We start from the raw sequence: 21,313 nt of genomic DNA, 5'->3' as shown, positions 1-21,313 counted from the left end.
GCTCACAGACCATAGCTATTTGATTGACTCCATAGGTGGCTAGAGAATCGACCTTCAAAGACAGCGCTTGGAGCTGCGCTGCAATAGTTGTAGCTGCATCAACTTCCAGAATACCTGCTACCTTCCCATGCATCATCCTTTGAGTTAGGTTTTGATGCTCATTTGCAGCCATAGTCTCAATAAGATTATAAGCCTCAGTATAGCTTTTGGCCCACAAGGCGCCTCCAGCTGCTGCATCGAGCATGGGCCGAGATTGGGCCTCCAAACCATTATAGAAACCAGTGATCACCATCCAGTCAGGCATACCATGATGTGGACACTTTCTCAACATCTCCTTGTAGCGCTCCCAAGCTTCGCACATAGATTCTGTAGGCTGCTGCGCAAACTGGGTAAGAGCACTCCTCATAGTTGCAGTCTTCGCCATTGGATAGAACTTTACTAGAAACTTTTACGCAAGATCTTGCCAAGTAGCGATGGACCCAGCTGGTTCAGAATGTAACCAGTAGTTAGCTTTATCCCTCAGAGAGAATGGGAAAAGCCTCAACTTGATAGCTTCATCAGTCACACCATTATATTTGAAAGTACTACAGATCTCGACAAAATTCCTGATGTGCATGTTGGGATCTTCAGTAGCAGAACCTCCAAAAGAAACAGAATTCTGCACCATCTGAATAGTGCCCGGCTTGATTTCAAAAGTGTTAGCCTGAATAGCCGGATGAAGGAAGCTTGACTGAATGTCATCAATTTTATGCCGAGAAAAGTCCATAAGAGCTGGATCTGTCGGAACTATACGATCACCCATGATTACTAGTTCTTTCTTCTCACTCTCTGTATCCGAATCTTCAAAATCTATCTTCTCCGGAATACCAAGAACTTCATCTGTCTCCTCAGCCGTATCTAAAGTCCTCTTGCGAGTACGAGAACGTGTTTGTATAAATGCTCGCTAAAGTACCTGAAACACAACCGGAAACAATAAGTAACACGTCTTAACCAATGAGTCCTAATGATCACTGATGGTAAGTACATAAACTAAAAAAATATGCCGAGTCCCCGGCAGCGGCGCCAAAAACTTGTTAGGGCAGAAAACATGCACTAATAATACACGCAAGTATACGTGTTCGCAAGTAATATAGAATACTTTCTAGTTCGTTCCCACAGAGACTCAGACTAATTATGTTCAATTAACACTTACTCACCAATGTATAATTACTTCTCAATGTCAAGACAATAACAGTTAGATTTTAATTAACTAATTATTAACTAGAATTAACTACGAGAATTAAGCACTTAATTGGCACTTGAATTAACAATATTAAACACAAATGAGATCACAACTTCATTACTACTTCCTTCAATAATTATTGATATTACCCTTAGCATGTAACGTTGATGATATTAATCGAACAACACGAAACTGATAAAAGCCAACTTTCATTGTACTAATACCATTCTACCAAGCATCCACAATTAAGATAGAAGTTGAATAGGCGTCAATTATGTTGAGACCCTATATGTCTACAGAATTTGACAACATAACGATTTAAGCACAAGTTATTCCTTATGATTACACAGGGCAAGTAAAACGGTTAGAGTTACCCACTAATCATGCATACACATACATAAACCTATGCTAGCATGGCAAGTTCTAAACCTCAAGATCCACTGTCGCTTTACAAGAGATTAACACCCTATCTTATATGTTCGCGACACACATAAGACGAATAAGCACAACCAATACTAGATATCATACAATCATCACACACTAAGGTATTAAACAACTAACCAAAGAATTCCATAGCAAATCCGTTACGACCCCATGATCATGATTAGCCCATGATTGAACTCATCGTCACCATGGGTTCATATGAAAACATGATAAAAAAACACACGAGAATAACTAAATAAACTACTTATATTAAACCAGAGTACGTCACAAGAGTAAATAGGTTCAAAGTAAAGAAAACTAGCATCCACTGTTACAACGAAATAAAGAATCACAAGAAACTATGCTTCCTCTTCGTTGCGATGTACTAAAACGGTCTTCTTGCTTATCACCTTGCTCTTCGATTGGTACCACGATTCAACACACGTGAAACGTCTCTGAAAACTATTTATATAGAAGCCCCACAAAAACCCAGCTATCTTAGAAGTTGGAAGCTCTACAGAATTAGGAGTCTAAAAATCAGTATATTTTCTTACACCCCTGAGCGGCCGCTGAGCAATCCTGAGCGGGCGCTCAGCTTCCTGAGCGGTCGCTCAGCAGAGCTGAGCGGGCGCTCAGACCCTTTCTGGAAAATACTCTGTTTTGCTCCTGTTCTTTACTGCATTCTGCTTCTATCTTCCCACTCGCAATGCCAAACACATACCGAGGCTTATTCTTGATGAAATCTCTCCACAAATGCAAGTAATACCCTGAAATGCACAAATACTAGAAAAACGCATCAAATACACAAAATACTTGATTTCAAGACATCAATTCAAGACATTATAAGACGTTCTAAGTGGTATAAAATACCACTTATCAGGATCCCAGACTATAAAAGCCTTAGGTCACCAGGCACAAAGTTCCCTAAGAACTTAATAACTCGAGTACTAAAGAGCCCACTCATGATCAATTATACATAACACTTATTCCTTTCTTTTTTTTTCTTCTTTTTTTTATTTGTTTCTACGAATTTCTGAATGAGTGCGTTTCGCTCCATCTCATCCAACCCTAGACTACTCATATAAATATGAGCCGGCTACTAGCCATTTGACACCTAGCCATACAACTAGCAATGAACTCCAATTTTAAATATCCATTTCTTTTATTATTAAGAGAATATCCTAAATTCTAAATATAAACAAGCGATTAAACCTTGACAAAATAACCAACCATGACTATGATCTAGCACTCTAGTAACCTATAAGACTTAGTGAAATACAAGTGTCTCTAGCATGCAAATCAACTTAATACGACTTAACATCTCTAAACACGTCATCACTACACTAGCATCAATATCACAAGTCAACTGGAAAAAATGCATTAAAACTATATGAACAAAATAACATAAAACTACCAAAAAAACCATATAATAGAATATGCAAACTATATGAACTAAACTATCATGAACATGCAACTATATGAGACTCACACAAAAATGTATTCCTTCATCTACTACCCCCAAACTTAAAATATTTACTGTCCTCAGTGAAGGTAATAGTAAGGAATCAGGCATAACTAATCAGAATTAGAATCCTCACCCTCAGCGGGTGGAGTGTCGGGTGTGTCCAGAGGTGGATACACGGAATCCTCACCAAAAACTGGCCGCTGGATATCAGCTCCGGTGGCTCTGAAAGCTATCCCAAGTGTCTGGGTGAGATCACGTGCAAACCTGCTATGAATGTCATGTATCGCATCCATCCTCCGTGCCAGACGCCTGTACTGCGTTGAACTCATGCCAGCTCCTTGACGAAAAAGAAACGGCTCATCCCACATATACCAATTCACTTCATATAGAAACTTCTTTCTTTGAGCATAAGATAAGTCGGGAGGCATGATATTACTCACAAGGTAGTTCACAATGTCTGTGAACCACGTTTCTTCTTCTTGCACTCCAAACATCTGCTCGTCGGGAAAAGATTCATTTATCAATGTCTTATCCAATGAAGTAGCATTAGGGTTCTCTAAATGCGAGAGATGATCAGCGACTTGATTTTCAGTTCCTTTTATGTCCTTGATCTCTAGTTCAAATTCTTGAAGCAAAAGAACCCATCTAATCAATCTAGGCTTCAAGTCCTTCTTTGAGACTAGATATCGAATTGTAGCGTGATCAGTAAAAACTGTCACCTTAGTCCCAAGTAGATAAGATCGAAATATCTCAAAACCATAGACAATACTCAAAAGTTCTTTCTCCGTAGTAGTATAATTCAGTGGAGCACCATTTAGGGTCTTACTAGCGTAGTAGACCACATGCAATATGTTGTTCTTCCTCTACCCAAGAACTGCTCCAACTGCATAATCGCTTGCATCGGACATCATCTCAAAAGGTTCATTCCAATCAGGCGCAGTTATAATTGGTGCCATGATTAAACTCTTCTTCAATGTCTCAAAAGCTGTAAGGCACTCGTCATCAAACTTTAAAGGAACATCTTTCTCTAGAAAACTGCACAATGGCTTTGTAATTTTTGAGAAGTCTTTGATGAAACGCCTGTAGAAACCCGCATGACCAGGAAAACTGTGAATTCCCTTAACAGAAATGGGTGGAGGAAGATTATCAATGACCCCCACCTTGGCCTTGTCCACCTCTAGACCTTTACTAGAAATCTTGTGCCCGTGAATAATGTCCTGACGCACCATAAAGTGACATTTCTCCCAAATGAGAACTAGATTGGTCTCAACGCACCTTTTGAGAACGTGTCCAAGATTTTGCAAGCATTCATCAAAAGAATCACCAAAGACTGAGAAGTCATCCATGAACACCTCCATATTCTGGCCAATCATATCAGAAAAGATGGCCATCATGCATCTCTGAAATGTGGCTGGTGCACCACACATACCAAAATAAACTCGTTTGAAGGCGAAAGTACCAAATGGACAAGTGAAGGTAGTTTTCTCCTGATCTTCTGGAGCGATACAAATCTGATTGTAACCTGAATAACCATCCAGAAGATAATAGTACTCATGACCAGCCAATATGTCAAGTATCTGATCAATGAAGGGCAAAGGGAAGTGATCCTTTCTAGTGGTTTTGTTCAGCTTCCTGTAGTCCATGCAAACTCTCCACCTCGTGACTGTTCTAGTAGGAATAAACTCATTCTTCTCATTTGTTACCACAGTAATTCCACCTTTCTTTGGCATACATTGAACCGGGCTTACCGATAAATTGTCAGAAATAGGGTTGATGATCCCTGCATCTAGCCACTTAAGAATTTCCTTCTTCACTACCTCCTTTATGATTTGATTGAGTCTTTTTTGCTACTTGACCGTAGGCTTGCTACCGTCCTCTAGCAGAATTTTATGCAAGCAGTAAGAAGGGTTGATTCCCTTAATATATGTTATAGTCCATCCAATTGCCGATTTGAACTCTCTCAGAATTCTCAAAAGCTTTTCCTCATCACTACCTGAAAGGTCAGATGCAATAATAACAAGCAGAGTAGATACATCACCTAAAAATGCATACCTCAAATGCTCAGGTAAAGGCTTAAGCTCAAGAGTGGGAGCTTCCTCAAAAGATGGCTTGAGGCATTTAAGAGCTTTTTTTAATTCCTCCATTCTAAGAGATTCAAAAGGCATATCTATCTTCCTCTTCCAGGGAGAAGCATTCAACTACTGCAATTGTTCTTCACCTTCGTCATCTTCACTATCCGAATTCCCCAACAAGGCTTTCTCTAAGGCATCAGACCTTAGCAATTGATCAAGTTCCGATGTGACCATTGAATCGACCAACTCCACTTTTAAGCACTCCTCATTATCAGTAGGAAATTTTATAGCATTGAACACATTAAAAGTCACATCCTGATCCAGAACTCGCATTGTGAGCTCACCCTTCTGCACATCTATCAAGGTTCAGCCAGTTGCCAAGAAAGGTCTCCCCAAGATTATGGGAATCTTCTTATCCTCCTCAAAATCAAGAATGAAGAAATCAGCATAGAAGATGAGTTTATCAACCTTGACTAAGACATCCTCCACAATACCTCACGGATATATAATAGAACAGCCGGCCAACTGCAAGGTCATCTAAGTCAGTTCTGGATCAGGCAAGTCCAACTGCTTGAAGATTGACAAAGGCATCAGATTGATGCTAGCTCTCAAGTCACATAAGCATCTATCAAAAGACACTTTTCCAATAGTACACGGAATAGTGAAGCTTCCTGGATCCTTAAGATTCGGAGGTAACTTCTGTTGCAGCACAACACTGTATTCCTCCGTGAGAGTGACTGTCTCTAAATCATCTAGCTTCACTTTCTGAAAGAGAATACCTTTCATAAACTTTGCATAACTAGGCATCTGCTCAAGAGCCTCAGCGAAAGGTATGTTGATATGAAGTTTCTTAAACACCTCCAGAAACTTCTCAAATTGCTTGTCCAGCTTTTGTTTCTGTAGGCGCTTGGAAAAAGGCGGTGGAGGATAGATCTGCTTCTCCCCTGTATTACCCCCAGGAGGAGTGTGCTCAACAGTAGTCTTCCTTGGTTCCACTTCTACATCCTGCAGCTCTACTTCTTTCTCAACCTCGACTTCTTCAGTCAACACTTGAGTTTGTTCGGGATTCGTAACCTTTCCAGACCTTAAAATGATTGCCTTTACCTGCTCCTTAGCTTCCCTCTTTCCTGGAACTTCAGTGTCACTAGGGAGTGTACCAGGCTGACGATTAAGCAAGGCATTGGCAATTTGCCCAATTTTATTTTCCAAGGTCTTGATAGAAACAGTTTGACTTTTGCACATAAGCTTCAACACTTCTAATTCAGATTTTCATTAGCTTGTTACAGCTGGAGTTGTTGTCTTGGTGAATACTGCGGTTGCTGAAAACCAGGGGGTTGTACTGCTTAGCTGGATATTGCTGATAAGGCTGTTGAACCGCATTCTGAGTGTTGCTCCAACTGAAATTAGGATGAATGCGGTTGTTGGGATGATAGGTGGCTGGCACTGGTTGCTGCGATCGCTGGAAGTTGCTCATAAACTGAGCTGATTCACTAGAAATTGTGCACTGATCAGTCTCGTGGGCACCAACACAAAGCTCACAGACACTAGCGATTTGATTAATTCCATAATTAGCCAAAGTGTCCACCTTCATCGTTAAAGCCTTAAGTTGGGCAGTGATAGCAGTTGTTGCGTCCAACTCCATAATTCCTACGACTTTTCCCTAAGTACTCATTAGCAGCCATCAATTTAATAAGTTCATAAGCTTCATCATAGCTTTTAGCCCACAAGGCTCCTCCTGATGCTGCATCAAGCATGGGTCTAGAAGTAGCACCCAATCCATTATAGAAACAGTTGATAATCATCCAATCAGGCATGCCATGGTGTAGGCACTTCCTTATCATCTCCTTATATCAATCCCAAGCCTCACACAGAGATTCTCCAGTTTCCTGAGAAAACTGAGTAAGAGCATTCCTGATTGCAGCAGTCTTCGCCATAGGGAAGAATTTAGTGAGAAACTTTTGCGCAAGATCCTCCCAAGTGGTGATAGACCCTGCTGGTAGAGAGTGTAACCAGCACTTAGCTTTATCCTATAGAGAGAATGGGAAGAGGTGTAGCTTGATAGCATCTTCAGTCACATCATTAAACTTGAAGGTGTCGTAGATCTCGATGAAATCCCTGATGTGCATGTTGGGGTCTTCAGTAGGAGAACCCCCAAACTGAACTGAGTTCTGTATCATCTGAATCATGCTTGACTTGATGTCAAAAGTGTTAGCCCTGATGGCTGGTCTGATGATGCTTAACTGAATGTCATTAATATTAGGCTGAGAATAGTTCATCAAATCCTTCGGATTTTCCGCTTGATCACCCATCTCTACTAAAGCTGGTTCTTCAACTTTCTCTTCTTCTTCTACCTTCTTTTTTTCCTCGAAAACTTCCTTACGAACTACCACAAGTTCTTCCTCGGCTTTATCCAGTGTTCTCTTACGAGTACGTGAACGCGTATGCATACACCCTCGCTAGAGTACCTGAACTAAAATAAGGAACAAATAAGTAACAATGTCCGAGTCAATGAACTTTAACGACCACTGATGGAAAGTGCATAAACTATAAATTAATACTGCAGTCCCCGGCAGCGGCGCCAAAAACTTGTTAGTCGCTAAACACGCGCTAATATTACATGCAAGTATACGAGTTCACAAGTAGTATAGAATCTTTTCTAGTTCCTTCCCACAGAGACTGTACTGGTTAACTAATTAATTCACACACTTAAGCAACAATGTATGGTTATTATTCAATGCTAAAACAATAACAAATTGAGATTGTTTATAACTAAGAATTACGCTAACTATTTTAACTACGAGAATAAGATTAATTAAATTAATATATATGACAAACATGGGATTCTAACTTCATTAAATACTTCATTCAATAGCTTTATTGTTCTCAACCTTAGTATGCAATGGTGATGACACTAATCAGACAACACAAAACTGATAAACGCCAACTTTCATTGCACGAGTATCATACTACCAGACATCTACAAAAGAGATAGAAGCTGAATAGACACCAACTATATTGACACCCTATATGTCTATAGAATTTGACAACATAATGGTTTAAACACAAGTTATCTATCTTGATTACACAGGGCAAGTAAGATGGTTAAAATTACCTATGAATCATGCATAACAATAACACATGAACCTATGCTACCATGAAAAGTTATAAATCCTTAAATTTACTTTAACTTCATTAAGAATTAACACACTATCTTATAAGTTCGCGATGCTCATAAGACGAATACGCACAACTAATACTAGGATACCAATTAATCACCACATATTAAGGTATCGAAACAATTTAACTATAGAAATCCATAAGTAAATCCGTTAGAACCCCACGATAACGATTAACCCATGATCGGACTCATTATCAACGTGGGTTCCGATGAAAGCATGGTATAACAAATGTAGCCTTTATAACGAATAAATAAAACCAAGTATAAAACAAGAGTAAAGGTTCACAAGTAAGAAAACTAGCATCCAAATACAACTTAAAACAAAGATTCACAAGTAAAAAACAAGATCTTCTTTGCCTTTGTTGAATTGTGCTAAAAACGGTCTTCTTACGGATCTCCCTATGAAAACATTCTTATTTGAATATATATATATAGCAGCCCTTTGCAATCTGGAAGTCTCCCCACTTAGAATCGAATTAGAATCAGGATTCTTTAATTTCGCATCGGCGCGGCCACGCGCTATCACAGCGCGGGCGCGCGCTATCACAGCGCGGGCGCGCGCTATCACAGCGCGGGTGCACCGTCCTTCTTGGAAAAACTCAGATTTCATCTTTTTCCTTGTTGCTTAGAGCCGGCTTTCCACGAGCTTTTATTCCAACACCACCTTGACACCAAATTAGCACCAAAATAATGCTAATTCACCTGATTCACAGATTAATGCCTGGAATGCAAAAACACTAGAAAACACATTAAAACACGTTAAAACACTTAACAACTTATGTACAAATGCATCAATTCAAAGCTTATTAGTGCATTATAAAGTGTCATAAATACCACTCAACAGAAGGAAATATTGTTCTTCCTGTTGCAGGCTCCGAAATTGCTGCTACACTTCTTCCTGGTGGCCGAACAGCTCAATCTAGGTTTAAAATACCGCTTAAATTAGATCAGAGTTCTATTGCTGGAATAAAACATGGTACAGACATTGCAGAGTTGATGCAGCACACAAGTCTTATAATATAGGATGAAGCTCCAATGCAGCATCACTATGCATTTGAAGCCGTGGATAGAAGTTTGCGAGACATAATGGATGCCATTGATGTAGAACGAGGAAAAAGAACCTTTGGTAGTATTACAGTTGTTTTTGGTGGTGATTTTTGACAGATATTACATGTTTTGCCTAAGGCTGGAAGGGCTGAAATAGTGAATGCATCATTTAACAAATCCCGGCTTTGGAAATCTTGCAAGGTCTTTCTTCTCAGTCAGAACATGATATTACATTCAGGTAATTCTGAAGCTAGAAAAAAAGTAATAGCTGACTTTAGTAAATGGCAACTTGAGATTGGAGACGGAAAAGTTGAATGCATTGATACTCATCGTGCAGATTTTGAAACTGAGTTTGTAGTTCCTGATGACTATTTTGTCAAGAGTCCCTTGAAGAGTCCCATAAAAACCCTAATTGACATTATATATCCAGATTTTCAGAATAATATGCATTCACAAGAATATCTGAGATCGAGATCTATTTTGACTCCAAAAAATGTTGTAGTTGATGACATCAATGCGCAGATTCTTGAAAGAGTTCCGGGTAATGTGCATACGTATCTCATCCAAGATTCAACTGAAGACCGGGGCGTTGACGATAATGACTTTGATTCATTATTTCCAGTTGAGTATCTGAATTCCATTAATATGCCATGTATGCCTAAACATGAGTTGAAACTAAAGGTTGGAGCTGTTGTTATGTTGATGAGGAATTTAAATCATATTATGGGTCTATGCAATGGTACAAGGATGATATTTACTGGATGCAAAAAAATAGTATAGAATGTCAAATTCTTTGTGGATCTCAAGTTGGTACGAAACATCTAATTCCAAGAATTGATATGGTCCCACAAACACGAGTTGGCCATTTGAATTAAAAAGAACACAATTTCCTCTCCAAATATGTTTTTCCATGATTGTGATCAAGAGCCAAGGACAATCATTGGACACAGTTGGACTGTATCTTCCTCAGCCCATATTCTCTTATGGGCAGTTATACGTTGCAATATCCCGTGTTACATCTCCAGAAGGACTACATATTCTTATTGATGGCAATAATGGGAAAAGCAATAAAATTACATCAAATGTTGTGTTTGAAGAAGTTTTCTACATCCTTCCTAAATTGTGATCATATTTGTTTTAACTAACTTATTGTAATTGTTTGACCATGAATATTTTGTACTTGAAGTCCTTATTTCATGTTATGTAATTTGTTAAACAGTTAAATTTATGTCATTGAGTTTTGTTTGGAAAAACAATTTATAGTAATAAAAAAGAATAAAAAAGAATGGCATGTATATAACAAAGCTGTATAATTAGTTCCCACTAATCCATCTAACTAACTTGATGTTGAGCCAATCATATTGATCCTCATCGTATCAAATAATAATCCATCCAATCAAAGGATATGTTTATGATTCAGTTAAAGGCTGATTGGATTATCCCTTTACAGGCCTTATGTCACGTATCAAGAATTTCTTAATATGGATTTAGGTATTGGCCCTCCATAAGCCCGATTTCAAGATGTTGAAATTGATGACCCTGAACCTGTTCAAGATGGTGTGGTTGTGCATTTCTTAAAAAAAAGCATGTTCAATCGTTTGTGTTGGTTCTTTTGAAATATATATATGTACTGAATCCTTATGCAGACATCTAAAAAAATGTACAGTTTGGTTTTATATCAATGTAAATAATTATTTCCATATAGTAAATATGTGAATGTGTAAATATGTTTGATTTGATGTTACATGCATTGTCCATTCCTAAATTTTTCGATTACCTACAATGTTGTATTTTGTTACTAACATATTTATCAATTAAAGTCATGATTATGTTTATTCCCACAAGGCAAAAATATTTTGGCAATTGTTTTTATTATAACAAGTCATAATGATGTAGTAGTACTTTCCAATAATCCAAGTTACTACCATTTAATCATTACGCATTTCTCAACTTACAAATCTTTAAAGAATGATAAAGTAGAGTAGAAAGTGAAAAGTTTTTCTTCAAATTCAATGCAATTAACTCAAGTAATTGGAATACTAAAGCATTTTACATTTCTATAAAGTTGAACAACTCCAAGTTTGCCCGCCTTTAAATATATAACAGTTGCATTGAGTAGTTTATTTTATTTACACCTTATCATAATCAGTTATCATTCTAATTGTGCTTCATTACCAAATTACTATCTTCACTACATCATGGCAAACTTTAACATTTTCACCATTGATACTGATATTATGGCTATATTTTTTGTATTCATAATACATGATCTTGATAGCTTTCACATGTTTGGAAAGTTGTTGATGGCCTATTACACCAAAGCGAGCCGAGTCCAAGTTAAAGAGATGTTGCAGAAGCTCAACTGGGATGCTCTATACCAGTATCATAATCATTATCTAGAAGTTAGGCGTGACCAATTCCATGGGTTTATTCGTTTAGCCATTTCTCTTGAAGTTGAGAAAGCTATGTTTTATAACTCGGTTCAAATGCTTTTCATGCACAATAATGTGGATAATAATCTTCAAACCCTCTCTTTTCTCTCCGGTAATCATTTTCCATCTTATTTTAGTTTTGTTTTTGTTAGAGCCATCTATAGACCACATGAAAAAGATCAGGTTGTTGAAGAAATGTCTCATATTCTTGGAATGGTTGATCTTAAATCGAAGTTAGTAGACATTGTTCATTTGTTTGAGGATATATACTGGTACATATCGGATGTAGACAATTTGCTTCCTTTTTCAAATTTTTTTCCAAATGCAAGAAATAAAGACGTGATACATAGGATTGAAGGAAATCCTTTTGGTGAACAACTTCGATATTCACTTTGTGAGTTGACTGTGAAAGAGAAGTACCATGAAGAAGGTGAATTTTTTAATGACCGTTTAACCATGTTACACATATGGAATTCAGGTTGTGGTCATTGCAAAGTGCAGTTACTTTTGTTCAAGATCTTGCTTGGTGATGTTTGTGACTGATGTGCTGCAGTTTTATTGAATTCAGTACGAAATTGAAACATTTGGTAGTTTAACTTTTGTAAATTTTAGCCTTTATGTTGAATGGAATTTTATTATTCTTTGTTGTTGTTCAAACTAAAATGAAGAATGTGCTGTAATATATGTGTTTTGAACATGTAAATGAAGGTAATTTGGTATGTAGTCCAAGATAGATTGTATGTTACAATATTTTGTTATAAAAAATAAAGATATGATAGAGATAACAATTATATAAATATAAGTCAAAATACATAATTGGCCATATTTTGGACAGAAAATCAATTATGCCATAGGAAGATAACCTCAAAGTTCTTAGACGTGGTTAGTTTGTAAATATCACGAACTTACGAAATCCCTGAGTTTCCAAATTTTTAGTCATTGAAACCATGATTATGAAACTATTATTTTCATGAGTATCATGAGATATTAGTTATAATACAAGTATAACTCACATAGGTTTTAAATCTATACGTGGGGTATTATATGCACTTTCATTAAACCGCAAAATTGTATGTGCAATTCATAGGCCTTGAGTTGATACTATAATTAGTTAAGTACCTTAATGGAATCACCCAAGGAATTAATACATAAGCCCAATGGCATCTTTAGTTGATAATTATAAAAAATTATAACAATTCAGTTTTACCAAACATGGCAAATGCCATGTTTACAATGATACATCTAAAAGTGAAATCCATGCCAAAATAATTGGCGACTATATCAACATTACATGTCTTTGATGAAAGCATAAGTTAAAAACATTAGAATATCAGCAAAAACGCAAGCATGGTCATGAGATGTTTTCACTCAAATTCATCTCCATTCCATTATCCCTGAACTATGTTCCTTGGACATTCTCTGCATCAAGAAAAAAATCATTTCTATCTTTAAATGTGTGTGTTCAAATGGAGGTAAACATTCAGTTCGGTATAAACCCAAATTAGTTTATGTAAGTTCAGCAATGATCGTTAATTAATATGACAATACTGTATAACATAATTGTTATTAGTAGAGTTCTCACCTGGCTTTGGGGTCTGATGTGTAAACATCCTTTGCACTCCATATTTGTCAAAAATGACACCATCAAATCGACCAGCTTCCCAGTTTGTGAACATAATAAAATCTCCCAGGTTGAGTTCAATATTTGCTAGAATTTTATTCAAACCAAAGAACCTTTTCTCATATTTGGAAAATAACCTGTAAACACTGTATCCAAAGGGAGACAGTAGAGAACACCATCGGGAATATGCTTGCCAAAGCGTGTCACGAAAGAATGTGCAATATCCTGCATCAAAAGTGAAGATATTTATATCCAATGTATTCGTATTATGTAAATAGAAAGTTTTTCCCGATTAAAGCATTTTATAAGTTTATACGAAAATAACTTATAACTAAGACATCATAGATTATATTCTCATTAGCTTCAACTAAAATTTTACATCCAGCTCCAGCAACATTGGCTGATCATGTTTGTAAATAGTAAAATTACAATCATGACTTAAAACAATGTCAATGTTCAGCCATATAGTGAATAGCGGATTAGAATTTTACCTTGCTTGGCCACATAGAAATTCGGTTTTTCTGGTATGACATACTCTATTTCACATCCTGTCTTATCAAAAATGTGACCCCAGAAATTTCCTTCACCTTTATAGTAGAGAAGAAGTTTACAACCAATGCCTTTTTTGAACAAATTGTTGAGCTCCACAACTCCACTTAAGCTTTCTTTGTTTTTCTCATAAGAGAATTGTAGATGTTGGCCACTTGGTAGCATTATTAATCCATTATCACGAAGATTTTTTCCATATATAGAAACAATGGAGAGTGGTAATTTCTGAAGGCATAAGCAATGACTTATTCATTAACTCAATTATCAAAGTCAGTACATGTATTGGGAAAAAAGAGTAAGTTATTTACCAATTCATCCATAAGAGGTTGTATTGTGGCATCAACCTGAATGATGAATGCTGGAATTTTAACAGGCCCACATTTTTGTTGCTGAGATGGGATAATATACATAACTATAATTAACAACTACAAATTATTAAGTCTAATTGGGCAATTAGCGAGACCTGTGCAATGCAATAATTGTAATTTTTTTATGGCTTCTAATCCAAGCACAATCATTTTGTTAATGGATTACAGAATATTGTAGTATCTCTTGCTACTGTGAATCAGTCAGATGCAAAGTCCATGCGCATTGCTAAACATATCTTAATCAAATCATGGCATATACTATTACAAATCAATATGGAAGACTTGAATATCTATAATGATTGTCCCATTAGTAAACCAATATAACCAAAATCACAACATACACTGCTAGCCAAAACGGATTAAGACTATCAACCACATACTTAAAAGATTTGGATTGATTTTTTACCATATAAGTCAACATACAATATGGCAATACTATATGAAAAAATACCTAATATGAATCAATACACAATGTTATCATGAGATTACATAGTCAATCGTAAATTAATCTTAATAAATATATTCATAGAATCAACAATGTGGGCTAGTTACTATACTTATTTGTATATAAACATGAGCAGGATTGAACAAATCAAAGACAATAAACATCGATTGATATTGAATCATCATGTTCCTAATTGAAGGAGAGAGTAGAAACATACCTCCATGACAACTGTTGAATGATCAGATGGAAAAGTTTTCAGCCGATGCACCATACAGAGCAGGATTACGGTTTAGTTGTAGTATTGCCTTTGAATGGTGCTTTGCATGTAAGGGTTTATTTTGATCAAGATACCAAAAACCATTGAACCACTAAAAAATCAAACAACACACATCTCTATGCGTAATTATGATTTGTATTTATTTAGTTGGAAAGATGTAATAAAATAATTATAAGTTATTACAAAATTATGAATATTAAGTAAGATTACATAATTTAGGTATGCATTCGAATTACGTAATTATGAATATATTTAAATTTTTAAAATAACATTTAAAGTAGCAAGTAAATATTATTTATCTACTAACAAAAAAACATTTATTATTTTTAGAAGACTATGCTGCAATCTTATCATAAAAGTTAATAATTCGTGAATTATTTTTTTCCCAATATATTTATTTGACTGAGTGTCTTATTACGGATTATAAACAATACTATTTATTCGAGATTTTTAATTTCTCAATATTATATTATTAAGTTTTAAGTTTTTTATTTTACACCATAATATCTTTACAATACACAGTTCTAATAACCATCGACTTTAATATTGTTATCAAATATTCGTACATATTAAACTCTCAATTGCAGATTGTTTTAGACTGAATCTGCCGTTACTAAGGATTAGCAACATTACTACTTAATCAAGCTAATTAATACGTAGAATTTTTTTCCTAGAAAAATATACAGTTTTGTATTTTACGCCATAATATCATCACAATACAAAGTACTAATACAGTTGGTATTTTTTTGGAGCTGGGTTATATATATTTTTGCAATAATAAGTTTTGTAATTTTAAATGGATTTAAAATATTAATATATGTCTAAAACAAATTAAACAGGTATTTCAATTAATTATTGATCAAGAAATTATTTAGAACTAAAATATTGTTATCAAATGTTCGTACATATTAAACTCTCATTTGCAGATTTTTTTAGAATTAATATGCTTTTACTACGAATTAGAAAAATTACTACTTATTCGAGCTAATTAATGTGAAGAATATTATTTCAGCCGAAATTTTAACTTTTATTTTCTACGCCATAATATCATCACAATATTATTCCCATATAAGAATAACAAAAAAACTATTGTTCTTTTTAGAACACTATGCTGCAATCTTAACATAGAAGTTGATAATTCGTATTTTTTTTCAAAATGTTTATATGACTGAATATGCCCTTATTACGGATTATAAATATTACTATTTATTCGAGATTTTTAATTTTTTAATATTTTGTTATTAAGTTTTAAATTTTGTATTTTACGGCATAATATCCTCACAATACACATTACTAATAACCATTGACTTTAATAGATTATTATATCTCCATTTGTTATACATGTTCACTCATCTTCCCATGCTAAATTTTCCATAGATTCTAAAATACAATTGGTATCATTTTCTTTATTTGGAGCCGGATTATATATTTTTTTGCAATTTGATTTTTTGTAATTGTAATTGGATTAAAAAATAATAATAGGCGTTTAAAACAAATATAGATATTTCAATTAATTATTGATCAACATTTTATTTTGAACTAAAATAGTGTTATGAAATGTTGCTACATATTAAACTATCAACTGCAGATTTTTTAAGATTTAATATGCTCCTACTACGGATTACAAACATTACTACTTATTCGACCTAATTAATATGTAGAATATTTTTCCTTACGAAGATTTAACTTTTGTATTTTATGCCATAATATCATCACAATTCAAATTACTAATAACCATTGACTTTAATAGATATGCATAAACTGAAATTATTAATAAATTAAAATGTGTAATCGGCTCATTTATGTGTTCACTGTATGGGTATATCAAATATAATATGTTATATTGTAATAATAAATTTCTCATATCTACTGAATGCATTCGCTTAACTTTGTCTACGTCAATCGTTTTGTTGGTAAAATAAGATTCTTGACCGACTTGCATAAGTAATTACCAAGTTATAAATGATTGTATCATTGTGCTTTCGATCAAATCTGCAAAACGAAATATTGTATGTATACTTGATACTAATTAATTGTGAAATATTTTAGGTGTACTTAACACTTAATTCCTTTTTTATTCAATAATAGGACAATGATATTCAATAATCCTCAATCATTATGTTGATGATTCTGTTCATAATATGAATTTTTATACTATCAATGCAATAACTAATAATTTGATTTATGAAATCATCTAAAGAAAATTAACAATTAAAATATACATATTTTGGTACAATCAGATATGCACAAGTAACATAATCTCACTCCATGATTGACTGTATATATTTCAAAGTAACTAACTTTATTCCAGATTAATAGCCTGACATATCACATATAACAACTTTGACGGCATAAAACATGTAATATGATCATATCTCTAAATTAAAGTTGTAGATATGCATCTAAATCTTTTTCATAGCATTTTATTTTAATTCCGATATTGTCATAGTTGTCCTGTATTGAAACTCAGAGTTGCATAAGAAACGTTGCATACCACATCTTGCAAGCATCATGGGTTAGTATTCTGCATAGAATTTGTATTACATGGTGAACGATTATGAAATCTCGAGTTTACTACTATGTTCTCTTCTAATATAGATTTCAAAATTCAATTCTTTCAGCTCCAGTTATAGTTCATTCGCTTTCTTCACTGGACATTTACAGCCGAAACTTGAGGATACGAGTTCGAGTCATAAGATCGTGGCATACTAATAATAGAGAAGGAGTCTTTGTTGGAGTAATTTGATTCTTTTGGACCCTTAGGTAATTCATGTTTAAAATAGATTATTTTACGTTGTCACGTTTATAGTTCTGAGTATACAATTGTAACCTACAGGTTTTCCTGTTTGTAAGAATGATCATATGCAGGCTTTTGTGAGAGCTGATATATGGTACTCTCTTGACAACACTATTGTTGAAGGTCAGATGTATGAAATAACAAATTTCATTACTACCCACGCATCTGGTACCTTGAGGCCTGTTCGTTCTGTGCTAAAAATTGTTTTCACACCTTTAACCACAGTCCAAACTATGTATCCAAATGACTTGGACCAGATTTTTATAGAGAGGCACAATTTTGAATTTGTCAGTTTACCTCAGTTGGCTATAAATCCTGAATCTTATGCTCTCGATAAGACATTCTCCATAGGTATCAATAAATTTAATATGCTTTATACTAACACAATAATGTAAAAAGTCCATTTGTTTTAATTATATGACATTGTTCTTTATCAGATATCATTAGAGTTGTTGCTGATCTCCAACCAAGGGTGAACATTGAAACAATTTTTAGAGTTTCGCCTCTTATACAATTCAATGTTACTCAAGGACCAGAGTAAGAATTAAGGTACACGTAAAAAAATTATTGAACTAATGTATCTACTTAAATTTAATTTTTTTTGTTCCTATGTGTTTTGTTACAAGGGTTTCTTTTAAAGTGGATATAAGGGGTGCATTGACTGAAAGTATGACTTCACTGTACGAAGATGGGGAAGAGACACCGATCATTATTGTTCTGTCAAGTGCCAAAGTTATCTTGTACAAAGGTTAAATTTATGGAGTTAAAATAGTTTATTATATTATTTACTTAGACATGTAAATTGTACGTTTGTAACATGTTTGTTTTGGTTTTAAGGCGTCCCTATTATAACTAATACTCCGGCCTCCAAATTCTATATTAATCCGGGGGTACATGAGGTTTTTAACTTTAGGCATTGGTATGTGTAAAAAGTTTATTTTTAAAACTTTGTACTTTAACTGTTTTTGGGTATAAATGTCTTAATACATTTATGTGTATTATAGGCTTGAGGGTATGGGATATGATGGTGCCGATAGTGATTGATGAATGAAATAAGGTTAATATAGCATTTGTTTGCGAAATAATGTACTTAAGATTGAACACGAGTTAGTAAATATATGAAATTATGAAATTAAATATTGTAACTTATTTCTTACTTTTTCTGTTACAGGAAGAAAGATTTGAAGATATTTTTGATATCTGGAAAGAGAATGCATTGCATGGATGTCGCATCAAAGAAAACTTTTTATTTCAATCAGAATTTTCGTTAAGGATATCTAAATAAGTTTTAAAGACAAGTCATATTTTATGTTCAGTTCTGTTTTGTTGCAAAACTTAAAAAATTTTGTTGGATTTTTAGATGGTTTGAATGTACACCCTTAATGATTTCTGTTTATTGTACTACTTCATTAGCCTTATTATCATTCTATTCCTTTTCAGCATTTTGTACTGCATCTTTTATATTCAAATCAACCGGCTATTCATTCTTCGCATGATTATCTAACACAACATGTTTGTCCTGCGTTTAACTATTTAAATGGATTGCTCAAATCCCTGATTGTAATATTTGATGCTAAATATTCTCTCAACGTTTAACTGTATAAACGTAGTGCATGTTTTTAGATATTATTGAAAGAAAATCATGGGATACGAGATACATACCAAAGCAGACTTAATCTCGTCTGTTTGGCTTCTATTTTTGGTAATTTAACTAGAAAAAGGGTACCATCAAATTGACGACTTAACGTAATTTTAAGGTCGTATACATTGTTATTCCACGTTAACTTGTTCTAATTATTTTCAGAATATTAGATTACTTATGCAAGACCCAAATCCTAACAAAATTATATGTAAAGATTACGCCAACTGGATTAACATCAATCATGTACCTAAATTCATGGTTGACATACTAATCCTCTAACATATACGGTTAACATATGTTTTATGAGGGTTTAAATTGTGTAGCCCTTTAATAATCAATTGGTTGTTGTTAATCTTTCTCATGGCTGGCATGAAAAATAATCTTGCATCAGTTGATAGCACTATGACTGATTGGAGGGTTCGTGTACGTATTACTCGAATGTGGCCTTCATTTTCTCGCATTCAACAATTCCGAGATGTTAATCTCATTTTTCTTGATTCTGAGGTAATGTTGTTATAAAATAGTAGTATATGATCAATATTTATATAGAAGAGTTTCTTAATGAGCCACTGTTATGCAGGATTGTCATGTCTTCGTATTTGTGAATCATGTGATTTGGCATGATGTTAGCAATATCGTATTTAAAGGAAACACATATGACATTCACAACTTTATAGTAATGAAGCCTGCAAGAATTTTGAGACCTGTATCTTCTAATAAGATTATTGTTTTCGCACATGATACTGTTTTCCATCCTGTTCCTTTTGAAGTAAATACATTCCAATGCACAAGTTTGAGCTTAAGACTATTCTTGAGATTTCTGAACTTGCAATGTCACTTTATCTTATCTCACAATTTTTTATTTTAAATGATGCTTTAAAAATTCTAATTATATGACATTGCATAGATATTGTTGGCATGGCTCAAAACATTGAACCTGTAAAGCAAGTTTATACACGATTTGGTGAGAAAAAGTTTATTCGTTTTGAGTTATTTGATGGCAGGTAAGACCATGATTTCACTAATAAATGTTTCGATCAGTGCTTCCAATGTTGATATGATTGTCTATCTTTATTTCTATGTCAGCAATGTGGTTAAGATTTGTGCTTGGGATCAATTTACTGATGATGTAGCAACGGTGCTAGAAGGAAATGTTGTGTATCCTCCAATAGTGATCTTGACAACAATGAGACCACTAATCCATAATGGTTTCATTTACTGTCAATCTACATATCTTTACTAGAAACTATACTTTTTTTCATGGTGTAAACTAAAGATTATTGGTAAATTACTTCTAATAGGTTCACTGTAGATAAGAAATTCATCATGTTAGATATATTTGTGATGTCATGGCTAATATGATTTGTGTTTAGTTTTCAGATCTTACTTAACAGGACAAATCAGCACTTATACCGAAGACAGAACTTAAGATATCAGAACTTAAGTTATCAGAACTTAAGTTATCAGAAGATATTTATCAGGAGATAATATCAGGACTTAAGGTGACTTTTAGATAAGGCAGGCGGCTGATTGAAAGGAAAGAAGATCGAGACTAAGACAGTAAGAAATAAGCATGAAGAAAGAATTCTATGAAGAATAGAATACTTGGAAGAAAAGATAACTAGTTGATATATTTTAGGAAGCAGAATTATATTCCATATCAATTAGAACATTATCTTGTAACTGTGTAATATATAAACACAGGCATAGGGTTTACACTATATGTGTTATCTTAATCGAAGTTATTATTCTTTGTAACCCTAGCAGTTCTCGTG

General features: G+C 34.4%; 2 protein-coding genes and 2 non-coding genes across 4 annotated transcripts in view; all 4 read left to right on the top strand.

Moving 5' to 3' along the window:
- The window catches only part of LOC141719593 (uncharacterized), a 35,905-nt gene extending 25,718 nt beyond the window's left edge, over positions 1 to 10,187 (top strand). The window contains exon 12 of the mRNA XM_074521969.1: positions 9,525 to 10,187. Within this exon, the coding sequence (XP_074378070.1) occupies positions 9,525 to 10,187 (663 nt within the window). The remainder of the gene's footprint in view (positions 1 to 9,524) is intronic.
- LOC141722458 (small nucleolar RNA R71) lies at positions 303 to 409 on the top strand. Its single transcript, XR_012575475.1, has one exon. It is a non-coding gene; the product is annotated as a small nucleolar RNA R71 (small nucleolar RNA).
- Positions 6,995 to 7,101, top strand: LOC141723140 (small nucleolar RNA R71). The gene has a single exon (XR_012576130.1). It is a non-coding gene; the product is annotated as a small nucleolar RNA R71 (small nucleolar RNA).
- Positions 10,188 to 17,610: 7,423 nt separating the features above from the next.
- On the top strand, positions 17,611 to 18,940 carry LOC141719592 (uncharacterized). Its single transcript, XM_074521967.1, has 6 exons — positions 17,611 to 17,614; positions 17,936 to 18,247; positions 18,334 to 18,433; positions 18,523 to 18,644; positions 18,734 to 18,815; positions 18,901 to 18,940. Exons 1-6 carry the CDS (start codon positions 17,611 to 17,613, stop codon positions 18,938 to 18,940), a joined length of 660 nt encoding a protein of 219 aa, XP_074378068.1.
- Positions 18,941 to 21,313: the final 2,373 nt, after the last annotated feature.

The sequence above is a fragment of the Apium graveolens genome, chromosome 4 (assembly GCF_009905375.1).
Source record: "Apium graveolens cultivar Ventura chromosome 4, ASM990537v1, whole genome shotgun sequence".
Classification (NCBI taxonomy): Eukaryota; Viridiplantae; Streptophyta; class Magnoliopsida; order Apiales; family Apiaceae; genus Apium; species Apium graveolens.
The sequence above is the reverse complement of the archived record's forward strand: the minus strand, read 5'-3'. Positions and strand labels throughout refer to the sequence as shown.

Bases quoted from the DNA above. Each gene is read 5' to 3' on its own strand.
- LOC141719592 (XM_074521967.1), top strand. The intron at 18,434-18,522 runs GTAAGAATTAAG...TTTTGTTACAAG, and splicing joins AATGTTACTCAAGGACCAGA to GGTTTCTTTTAAAGTGGATA. The intron at 18,645-18,733 runs GTTAAATTTATG...TTTGGTTTTAAG, and splicing joins CAAAGTTATCTTGTACAAAG to GCGTCCCTATTATAACTAAT.